This window comes from Protomyctophum parallelum (assembly GCF_964188405.1).
Source record: "Protomyctophum parallelum genome assembly, chromosome: 8".
Taxonomy (NCBI): Eukaryota; Metazoa; Chordata; class Actinopteri; order Myctophiformes; family Myctophidae; genus Protomyctophum; species Protomyctophum parallelum.
The window spans coordinates 27,617,251-27,629,713 of NC_139703.1; the positions used below are offsets into that span (position 1 = coordinate 27,617,251).

General features: G+C 44.1%; 1 protein-coding gene across 9 annotated transcripts in view; it reads left to right on the forward strand.

Moving 5' to 3' along the window:
- The window catches only part of plekha6 (pleckstrin homology domain containing, family A member 6), a 184,443-nt gene that overhangs the window by 104,770 nt on the left and 67,210 nt on the right, over window positions 1–12,463 (forward strand). For 8 of the 9 annotated variants that reach the window (XM_083770540.1, XM_083770541.1, XM_083770535.1 and 5 more), the window contains one exon: window positions 7,795–7,895. In XM_083770540.1, the coding sequence (XP_083626666.1) occupies window positions 7,795–7,895 (101 nt within the window). Of the gene's footprint in view, window positions 1–6,941; window positions 7,691–7,794; window positions 7,896–12,463 lie in introns of those variants that run through there. The other variant, XM_083770543.1, reaches the window with a different exon arrangement.

The following is a 12,463-nucleotide window of genomic DNA, read 5'->3' on the forward strand; positions in this document are numbered from 1 at the left end:
AATTATGAGAGATGTTTTCTGACCACTGTAAGAAAAAAGTTAGCTTCTGCCTTCTGATTTCGTCTTGAGTGGTGTTGAGTAGTAGGTTCAAGACCACTCTGACCCCAACTCTTAAAGCGCAAATAACATGCATTTTAAAACTGCTTTTAATATTTAATAATCATATTGTCTATGTCCCTCAAAGTTATTTCTAATGGTTTGAGCCTCAATCACCACTCTGATATATCCAGGCCTTGTCATTTCTTTCTGGACTTTGAAAGCAGTTTTAGCTGCAGTACCACACTGTCCTGAGGTGGAGATGGTGCTGATATGCAGATTATTTAATATTTGAGTCATTATAATACTCATGCTAGATAAAACCAGGCTTGTTTCCATTCCATGCCAGCTTGGAAAATCAACAATGGTGGACATTGTAAACAAAGTGGAAATGCAAATTTGCAACTGAAGACTGAAGAAAAGGAGGAATTATACAAAGTAGGGTGACATTGATGACATCACGATGAGGCCAAAATCAGTCGAGCTGTTTCTGAGAGCAATTTCCATTAAAACACCCATATGACATGAAGGCCTGATTGTTCAAAATTGGTTATTTGTGGGGATAGAAAACACACATAGGAGCCCCAAAAACACAAAATAAATTGAAAAAGTTGAATTTTATGTTATAGGTCCTTTAAGGCCCGACGGCATAAAGGTGTTGAATTCTTCTGTGGTGAGGTAGTGTGTAGGTAGTGGTATACGGGTTTGCGCAAGTGTATGTGTGTATTCAAAGTCAAACTATATTTGTACAGCACATGCACTATTCAAACCCATGCAAATACACATGCCATGCATGGAAACAAAAGAGTAAATAACTGCACACTAGGGCGACACCCCCGTTTATTGCACCATTTTCTCGCTGTGAACACAACCGAGTCTGGTCTTTGTCAGGCAACACATGCTAACAGCTTTTTTTTCTACCAAAAAGTAAATACAGTGCCTTCTCTGCCAGCCCAGAACCTCTCATTCCACGTGCAACAAATAACGTTTCCTATTCGACTTGATTGTGAAACAAAGCAGTTTGCATGACCTACTGTAAAATCATCTTCTTAACCACTTAAACCACCTGGGGGACCCTTTTGGCTTGTACTTTGTTGCCAACAGAATGCTTTTTGTCCCCTACCGAATCTATTTGCCAAAACATTACAACGCATTGTGGTGAGCTTGGAGATCCGCTATATCCTCACCAAATGTTTTTTTTGCTGAATGTTTGGTCTGAATGTTCGCCTATAATGACATGCCCAGAATAGGGACATTAATAATAATAATAACGTAATTTGTATCGCACCTTTCATGACATGAAACGCAGCTCAAAGTGCTTTACAGAGCAACAGAGAAAGAAAACGAGAAGCAAAGTCATAAAAGCACATTTGGGATTCATGTGGTTAGCATACAATACATTTACAGTAGATGCCCATGCAGTGGTCAAGGGTTATTATTATTTTTTTCCTCTCCCTGGTTGCCCGGGAGTGGGAGTGGGACGCTAGCCTAGAATAGCCCCATTTAAAAGCCTCCGGGTTCCAGGCAATAAACAGGAGGCATGCAAACAGGGACACACATGCAGGAGAGACACCGCTATGATAAGAATAGCACAGAACACTCAATAGTTTTACAATCCCAGCAGGATTTACAGACTGGAAACTTCCCAGAAGCTTTTTCATATTTAATGCTGCTGTGACAATGCCTCATGAGGCCTTTTCTAACACCTCTATTTTCAGCGGTGCAAAGTGCATTTACTTTTGAGGTATTCTTTACTTGTGCATTTCCAATTTTCAATTCATTTCTACTCCACTACATTTATTTGAAAACTATACTGTACTAGTTATTTTTGTAGATTTTGATTATTATTACAAAACATACAGTGACCACTTCAGCCATTTGAAAATGGCAGATCTACAAGCTCACAATGCGTCGCAACTCAAATGATTTTGACATTGACACGACATTTTGCATACAGTACTTCTGTACTTTTACTCAAGTACATTTTGAAATCTGCACTTTTACTTGCAGTATTGATACTTAACCCATTCTGAATGGGAACCCATTTTGGTGTTAGCATCATGTCGTGCTTTAGCTATTGAAAAATAGCAGATCTACAAGCTCATAGCGCGCCACCGAGTGGCGCGCTACGAGCTTGTATAGGTCTGCTATTTTTGAAAAATCAAAGAACGACTGACATTTTTAGAATCTGATCTCAGGTCAGAATGGAAAACTGTCAGGATGTACAGTAGAAGACATTTTTTTAATCTGATCTCAGGTCAGAATGGAAAACTGTCAGGATGTAGAAGACATTTTTTGAATCTGATCTCAGGTCAGAATGGGTTACGTCAATGGGTCACTTTTTTGAGCACCTTCTCTCTCTCTCTCTCTCTCTCTCTCTCTGTCTCTGCCATCTGTTTGATTGTCTCTTTCTCTGATCCATCTCCATCTTTCTCTGTGTCTCACTGTCACTCTTGACACCTCTCTGTGTAAATGACTAGCGTGTGGTGAAACGGTGTGGTTGTGTGACTTGTGTCTCACCGTCACTACCGACATGGCCTTGATGCACGGCCATCCCCATCCTCTCTTCAAAGTCTCCTCACATACTGCAGATTTCAATTCATTTCAGTTCAATTCATGCGTTTACATTGCCAAAGCAAATATAAAAAAATCACACCCATGTGAACTGAGTGGTGCATCTCCCCTCTCCCCCTGTCTCTCTCTCTCTCTCTCTCTCTCTCTCTCTCTCTCTCTCTCTCTCTCTCTCTCTCTCTCTCTCTCTGTGTGTAATTAGCAGGCAACAGTGCAACACTATCTCTCTCTCTTTCTGTTTCTGGCACAACAGCGCCACGTTTGCCCCTACTGGTACTCTAAACATAGTCACATAGGTTAGGACGGACATTGCTGTTCCTTGGAGTGGTTGCACCACTCAAAAACAGAGACATGTACAGTTAAAATAGCCATAATAGACTAAAGAAGTGTGTACAACAGAGCTGTGTAACACTGTAACTTTGCGATAAAAAATGTAGAGGGTAGAATAATTCTACCCTCTATATTTTTTATTCTAGTGTAATTCTACTAGAATTACATTAGAATACAGAGCAAATAATTGCGCTTTTTATGTAAGAAAATCCGTAATATAATATGAATAATCACGTGAGATAACTTTTTCAATGTAAAAACTTAATTTGCGTGTATTTAAAGGTATCTGTTCTGTTTGTAGATGTCTCTCTCTCTCTCTCTCTCTCTCTCTCTCTCTCTCTCTCTCTCTCTATTCCACACACGTTTATTTCAGCCAGCTTCCATCTGGCCCAGCTGTGTTTTGGAAAAGAGGGACAAGTTAGGAAGAGAGAGAGAGAGAGAGAGAGAGATAGGGATGAAGGGAGGGAGCGAGCCAGGAATGTGTGACTTAGAGATTCACCACTGCCATTGCCATGCCAGCGAGGAGCGCCGGGCAAAAAATGGGCAGAGGAGAAGAAAAAGGCGTTTTGTTGTCTGGGTTATATTTTATTTAAGCTTTGCTTGTCCTCCTCCACCAGAGAACACTGAGTTCCGTGTGTGTGTGTGTGTGTGTGTGTGTGTGTGTGTGTGTGTGTGTGTGTGTGCGCGTGTGCGTGCGTGTGTGTGTGTGTGTGTGTGTGTGTGTGTGTGTGTCTGTGTGTGCGTGCGTGTGTGTGCGTGTGTGTGCGTGTGTGTGTGTGTGTGTGTGTGTGTGTGTGTGTGTGTGTGTGTGTGTGTGTGTGTGTGTGTCTGTGTGTGCGTGCGTGTGTGTGCGTGTGTGTGCGTGTGTGTGTGTGTGTGTGTGTGTGTGTGTGTGTGTGTGTGTGTGTGTCTGTGTGTGCGTGCGTGTGTGTGTGTGTGTGTGTGTGTGTGTGTGTGTGTGTGTCTGTGTGTGCGTGCGTGTGTGTGCGTGTGTGCGCGCAGTGTGCTTCTATTCTGTTATGCATTTGAACATCACTGCAGTGCATGAAGTTGATGCAAGGCATTGGGAAGAAGCTATAGGGTATAGCCACAGCTGCAGGTTTTTGGGGGGCGCTTACTGTACATGGCAACGCATGCACACACGTACGGTACAGTATGTGTCTATGTGTTGATGTTTGATCCCGTACAGTCTTTCTGAAAGAATTTGCTGTGATTAGGTTAACATTTTCGTGTACATTCCCAAACCCAGTGTGGTGTTCTCCTCCACAGGTCAGATTTTTGTCATTTCTGACCTTTCCAGCTCTGCGCAGCGCTCAGCGTGATCAGGGCCGAGGATTAACACGCTGGGTGGGATCAGGGGGACAGTATCAGTTGTCTGTGCTAGCTTTTCAAGGATCTGCCGTCATGTGAGTTTGTTGACCCTTACATAACTCTGTCCTAAGATTTGACTTGGTTGTTACGGTTGCAATCACTATACTTGTCAGTTGTGTGATGGATGGTGGCTTGGTGTCAGTGTGTGTGTGTGTGTGTGTGTTTGTGTATGTCTGTGTGTGTGTTTACATATTATAATGCACAGATCTCAGGCCAGAGGCCTGTAACGTTCTGCTCTGCTTGAAGCTGTGTTTGTGTGCTCATCAGTGGTGGAAAAAGTAAATTTTTTACTTAAGTAAAAGTATCAATACTGCAATATAGAAATAGTCCAAATCAAATCAAAATGTACTTAAAGTACTATAAGTCAAAGTACTCATTGTACAGAATAATGGATTGCACTTTTGAAAATAGCAGATGTACAAGCTCAAAATGCATCTCACTGAAGTGGGGCTGAAGTGTTTAACCCATTTGGGGGCGGGAACCCCTTTTGGTGTTTTAACTAAGCATTATGTTATACTTTAGCTATTGAAAAATAGCAGATCTACAAGCTCCTATGAGCTTGTAGGTCTGCTATTTTTGAAAAATCGTGAAAATGCGGCACACATCTTTGAATATATATTCTTTCAGAAGACTTTTGTTTTATTAAATAAATGGGTTAATATGTTTTGTAATAATATTCAAAGTCTACAAAATAAGTGGTAAAGAGTATATACTGTACTTACTGTATATGTGCAGTGGTTTAACATATAACTCAGAGGCAAATATTGTACTTTTCTTTTGCTCCACTACGATTATTATGACTTGCTTAAGTTACTATTTACTTTTCAGATTCATGGTATTACAAAATGTACCTTCAGATTAATGGTGATGCATGATTATAGGTTAAGCAACCCAGCAGCAGTGGATACAACCTATACAATCAGCCCCACCTTTACCAGTTGCAACATTAAAGTTCATTCATTTCAATAATCCGATTGTGAAATGGACGATTGTGCATGAAGAGTATACTCTTACCTTACGTTTGACAAAATCATTTGTTCTTTTACGTAAGGTTTTCAGATCAATGCAGGACTATAACGGTATAGTGGTATTGCTGCTTTTACTGAAACAACCTAAGCTGTATTTAATTTAGTTTAAGACTTTTGAAACCTTTGGAAACGTATTGCTTATAACGATGTGCCCCAAAATAGGGAAACCATTTTGAAAATGGTTCAGTAGAAGAAAATCAGAGTACTTCTTCCAACGCCGTGTGTGTGTGGTGTGTGTGTGTGTGTGTGTGTGTGTGTGTGTGTGTGTGTGTGTGTGTGTGTGTGTGACTGTTCACGTGCGTGTTTGTGCGTGCGTGCGTACCTGCCTGCCTGCCTGCGTGCATGTGTGTGTGCGTGCGTGTGTGGGCGGTGCTGCAGCACTAACTTCACTGCCATTGTGTTGCTCCGTAGATAAACAGACTAACACATACCTGGGCTGTGTGTGTGTGTGTGTGTGTGTGTGCATGTGTTGCATTGTGTTTAAGCTGCACTGATTTGAATTCTGATGCGTGTCTCTTCGTCACAGGGAACCCCCCCTCCCCCACATGGCAGAAAGTGTGTGCGGTGTAACACTGCTGTGTGAGTCGGTGTGTGTGTATGTGTGTATGTGTGTGTGTGTGTGTGTGTGTGTGTGTTTGGGCGCAGGGTCGTCTTTGGTTGTCACGGGCATCGGGAGAGACGGTTATGCAACGCTGTTCTTTAAGCGAAACACAGAAAAACGACACATTGTGAGCTTGTTAGATCTGCTATTTTCACTAGTGTGGGTCCCGGGGGAAACATCTCATTTCTCTTTTGGGTCACGGGCTAAAAGGTTTAGGAACCACTTGTGTTAAACAACAACCATGTATTTTTTTTTCATAAACAGGATTGTGGAAGCAAAGGGCTCGGCTAAACAGGTGCTCGGCTAAACAGGGTTGTTTGCACAGTGTCAAATGAATGGCAGCACAGCTCTGTGACTGGCAGGTCAATTATTAATGATGGGAAAGAACCTCAAAGCAGACCATACTGTACTTACTGCTTCTTTTATCAGCAGGTTGATGTGTGTGTTGTGCTATGTTTATATCGTCCATAAATGCAAATACATTAATAAATCATCCGAGTGTGTGAGTGTGTGTGTGTGTGTGTGTGTGTGTGCGTGCGTGCGTGTGTGTGTGAGAGAGAGAGAGGCAGGTGTGGCCATTTAGCTACCTGGTTCTGTACTTGTGTGTGTGTGTGCGTGTGATAGTGATCAACCCATGTGACTCAGTGTTGCTGGAATCTTGGCCCACAGCCAACAGTACCTGCCAGGCGTCTGCACCAATTGGAGGCCAGGGTTCACTCTCACACACACACACACACACACACACACACACACACACACACACACACACACACACACACACACACTGAACGGCTTATTGTATGATTGCACAAACACCCCCCCCCCTTGTCTCCTCCCTCCCTTCATCTCTCTCCTTCTCTCTCTCTCTCTCCTTCTCTCTCTCTCTCTCTCTGTCTCTCTCTCTCCCATACACACACATGCAGCCTGTGCGAGAGGGAGCCTCTTGTATCAGCGCAGCACAGAGCTCCCTTCAGTGAGAGAGAGAGAGAGAGACATACATACAGAGAGAGAGAGAGAGAGTGAGAGAGGGCGAGGGAGGGAACAAGGAGAGACCGAGAGAACGGCAGTGCATGTTGAGAGGAGAGAGGAGAGGAGAGAAGGACTCAGTGGATTCCCTCGCAGGTTGCAGCCGTTGGAATGTTCATGACGTTTTATATTATTTAATCGACACAAGTGCTCCTCCTCGCGCTCATCCTCTCGTTCTGTCTCTATTCTTATATACGACGGCACCACCGGGATTTATTTTCTTCTTCTTCTCAGCATTGGATCCCTGTGTTTACCGTGTGTGACCGTGTGTGTGCATGTATGTGTGTGTGTGTGTGTGTGTGTGTGTGGCACAGAGAGAGAGAGAGAGAGAGAGAGTGTGAGCCATTACCAGCACTTATCGCGGGGACCCGGCGACGATAGATAATGGATATCTATTCAAGGAAACCCTCGTCGGCGTGGGACGGGGGGAGTGTGCGCCTTCAAGATTCACCGCTGTCCGCCGTTGGCCCACAGAGAGACAGCTAGGAGAGCCCCCCCCCTCCCTCTCTCTCTCTCTTCTGACAACTGCAAATGGTGCTCGCTCTTCCACCATAGGTTCACATCCCCACAAAACCCAGTTCCTATCCCCGTTATCTATCTCGCTTTTTTTTTTTGGACGCTGTTATTTTGGGGTTTGGATTATAAAACGCTCCATGTATGAATGGGTTTTCATCCCGTCTATACCACTGCAACCGTAGGAGTGAGAAGAAGAACCTGCTCTTTAGAGGTGCGATGCAGCTACTGTTTTGATTTTGTTTTTCCCATAACTGAATACTGAATTATTATATTTTTTATTTTATTTCTTTCTCTCCCCCCCCCCCCCACGTCCAGACGACAAGGAGGACACGGTACTTGGGAGTCTGCCGTTGCTGAGCTTCCAGGTCAGGGCGGTTCAGCCGTCGGACAACGTTACCCGCAAGTTCGCCTTTAAGGTCAGTAACCTCCGCTTGCTCCCCTCTCCTCTCCCCCCGTCATGGGAGGGGGGGGGGGGGTGTTCTTTAAGGTCAGTAACCTCCGCTTGCTCCCCTCTCCTCTCCCCCGTCATGGGGGGGGGGGGTGTTGTCATGTTGACATAGTACAGCCCACACACAGACGACAAGGGTGCGATTGATTGGAGATGCCTCTCAAACACTGACAAATCCTTTAGTTTTATGTAACTCTGAGAGTGTACACAGATTGACCCTCGTGGGTATATACACGAGGGTCCATTTTTACCCTTGTTGGCTGTCACAGCTAAATGAACGGTATTATTTTAATGTGTATGTGAGTTGATGTACACTGTGGTTATATTCTCATGAAAAGGGCAGATGCTTAATTGAACTTGGGCTCTGGGTCGACAGTCTCGAAAACGATCGAGGCTTTTAGCGGCCGACCTTAATCATTTTGTGTTTGACGTTGTATTGCGCGGCTCTGCGTGACCTTTTGAAGTGAATGCTTCTCGGTTCAAAAGGTGGATTTGGAAGATGAAAACTGGAACTGAACCACATCTTGAGGTGAATTGAGGCAGGCAGGCAGGCTGGGCTGGGCTGGCTGGTTCGAATTGAGATGATTGATAGCAGGGATGAGGGATCGGCAGGGTGCAGAGGGTGTGGAGATGATTTCACGACTTAAAGTCACATGGAATGATCTACTGTTGTCACACACGCGCATGGCTCTGTTGGGAATGGCCTCGCCAGTAGATCCTCGCCCCCTCATCCAGCGCTCGGTGGCTCTCTTTGGTGTGGGAGGAGGAAAAACCCACGCATTTTTAAACCGTACAACTTAATCTTTAGTTTTAAAGCCCCCTTTTCCTTAGGTCTTTTCTTAAAATTGCTAAATACAATTGCACATTTGATACAATCAATCATTTGCATTGCAAAACGATTCGCTACCAATACGACGCACAGTCAAATGATACGATATGTCGCTGTTGTTTACATATCGATATACTTGGATTGTTGAAATTAAAATAGATTTTTCGATGCACGCAGTTACTCTATCATTACGCCTCTAATAGTATATTGAAACGTCTTATTCTTTTACTCTACTACAAATAAAGGCTATATAATTGTCTGCCCCAGTGCCTTCCTTCTAGCTTATACCAGCATGAGATGCACCGGACCAGCCCAAAATAGTCTTGAGGTGTGGTGGAACCCCCTTGTGCCTCTAATAGATAGGTGTGTGTGGAGGGAAGGGAGGCTATATTGGCTGTATGTTCTGATATGTGGATACGTACAGCGGGTCGTGGGGAAGGTGAGATGATAGTTGACAGGTGATATGTGTGATTGCGTATTCTTTGCCTGTCGTGTGAGTGTTGACATTTTGTTTGACAATGGGGCCAGTGTACGGTCAGGGATGAAATGTAATAAGCGGAGGGACCTGGCGAGCTGTCAAAACCACATCGCCCATATTTACTTAGACCGTGCCTATTGCACGCGTGCGTGTGTGTGTGTGTGTGTGCGAGAGCACGCACACGCTTACACTGGACTTTGCACCACAGCGTGTACAGTCACACACGCTTAGCAACACAGATCGATTTGAACTAGGCATTCTGAGAATGAAGGGGATATTGGAAGACCCGGAGACAAACATACTGATTGTGCTCAGACGGAGACGGGGTGTAGGGCCAGAGGTTGGCACATGAGAGAGAGAGAGAGAGAGAGAGAGAGAGAGAGAGAGAGAGAGGGCGCACAGAGAGGGAGTGTTGTGAAAGAAAGAGAGAGAGAGAGAGAGCTGTCACTGTGTATATCTCCCATGGTGCTGCTGGAGGGATGGAGCGAGCGGGCCGTGTGGAGCGAACGAGGCTGATGTTCCAACTTACATAAAGCTTTGCTCAGCAGAAACCATCCCAGATAAGCTCCAGTACAAGACGCACTCATCTCATCTTCCATTATGGGGAACGAGACACATACAGTGGAGCAACATTTAATGGCTTGATCCCGCCGTCAGGTGCTACAGTATAGTTCCGAGGCTTATATTCCTCTGCCCGTTTCACATCTAGTATTCATAACGAGTCGTTCCGTTTGGATCTGAAGCAGCACATAAAATATGTTGTGTTTTTGGGGCCCGCGGGCCTGATGATGTGCACACAGCGAGAGAGAGAGAGTGGGAGAGAAAGCGCTGTACCTTCCTCAAAAGCGGCATCATGATATTCCGAAGCCCGACTTGCACTTTGCCGTGCGCTACGGTGGCACGCGGGCGAGAATTCGTAAACTCAGAGACCCACTGTTTGCCCGTCTCTCGAACACCGTCGCACGACGGAGCGCACGTGTGGCATTAATTAAGGCAGATGCAAGCCGATTCAGCCTCAGTGTGGAGAGAAGCATCAAAGTGCTTATTATATGTTATGGTGTTGACAGCATCGCTCTGTTCCAGTGGCTGTTATGACAGGTGGGTGTGTGTGTGTGTGTGTGTGTGTGTGTGTGTGTGTGTGTGTGTGTGTGTGTGTGTGTGTGTGTGTGCGTGCGTGTGTGCGTGTGCGCGTGTGTGTGCGTGTGTGCGTGCGTGTGTGTAAAGTTGTGCGTATAGAACAATCTGTGCGAAGCGGTTCTTTTCACAGGTGTAGATCGAGGGGGGACCTCAGACGTGAGCGAAGCATGTACGCAATGAATGAATGTTTACCTTCCAGGCATTTGACTTACAGTACATGCTTATCCATGTTAGCATCTGAGATCTGACAACACGTGCTATACACAGTACAACAGGTATAACCTTAGAAACCTTTTTTTTGTAAGGGAAATCCAGTTGTCATGGCAGTATATTACCGGTAGTTATGCAACATGACAGATCCAGAGAAACGTCTTTGTCTTCCCTGCATTCACCAACATTCACCTGCATCCAATATAGCGTCAGAGAAGATCCGCATCATTTTCTGTTAAAAAAAAAAAGAAAAAAAAACTCAGGCGTTTTTTGGGCATATGCTTACATTACACACAGTGTACGCTGATGTCGTGAGGCAGAACAAATGTCACATCTACAGAGGTTTTGTAGCTTGTACATCTGTTGTTTTCATTCAGCAAAATGTCAGGCTTAAGTGGTTAAGGGAGAAAATGTCAGTCTAACCGAAGGCTAAGAAGTGTGGTAGTAGGAGGACGGTTTCTGTACCATGTATGAATCAATAGTAGAGAGAATTACTCACTGATTCACAGGTTGCTTTTTGAGGGTTCAGTCTGTTAGTAACTCACAGCCCAACGACCGCTCTATTGTTGTTATAGCTTTGAGTGGCATCGGGTTCTCAGAACTCACTCACACACATACAGTACTGTGGAATGTCTTATTTGAAATGAATGAAACGGCACTAATGATAACTCATGACTCATGCTTAGTTGTGTTCTGTGTTGGCCACAGAAAGACAAATCTGGATCCACAAGCTCACGCGTTTAGTTGTGCCACGATGCGTTTATTGGCTTTTTTCGGCATGCGACACCATGAACAAAAACATTCCGCTTTGAGCTTGTAGATCTGCAACTTTCGATGCTTGTGTGTGATGCTGTACTATGATCAAATAGGGCCTGTAACAGAAAGTTACAATATGGAGGCAGCAATGATATACTAAATCAATCCTAAATCTTATCACGGCACAGTGCCAATGACCCTGTAAGTGACTATTTATTATTTGAATCTTTGGTCAAAAATGTGTAATTTGTATAGCCTATAACACATTTGTACTGTAGGCCTGAACTTTGATAGTTGTAAAACCCTGACCTTTACCTCTAACAACAACACCATTTGACCACTGCTGACGAAACCAGAGAAAAACACAAACAGCACATTCTGAGCTTTCCAATTCTATTTTAACGTATTCGTTTGTACGTTTTTATAGCTACTCGTTTGTAGCTATTAATTAAAAGGTGTTCATGACATTAACTGAACACCAAACAATATTAGATAAAAAAAAGAACTACCGTACAACGTAGATACTGAATATGAATTGAACCTCCCAGGCAACTCCCTCTGTGTCCCATTTTAATATGCTTTCTATTTCCTTCTGGCTACATGGATTGCATAATATGCCTAGCCTATATACCTCACCAGGACGTCATGTTTTATTCATTTATAACAGTATATTTCCTTGATGACATTGTAATGAAAGGATAGACCTTTATCTCAGTCTCATGCTATGTTTGCTATGCAGGGAGTGTTGGCAGCACTCACAATGAGTCATCAAATGGGCTATTGTCAGAGGCCGCAGAAGAGGCTATTTTAGAGTGCTGAAAGTCCAGATTGATGGCATTAGTGTAACCGATTGATTTTCCGTTATTGCAATAACGGAAAATCAATCGTTTAAAAAAAAAAAAAATGCTACAGCATCATGGCATTATTAAAACACACCTCACACGTTTAAAAAGCTTGTTGTGGTCAGTCTCTGTGTCTGTGACTCAGGTGGAGGACCGTGGGTTATTGCTGAGCGTGTATGCACAGATGGTGAAGCCATAAGGGACATAAACGCTGATGGCGTGCGACTGCGGTTGACCACTATTTCCTCTCTCATGGGCTTAATGCGGGCTGATAAGATAACATG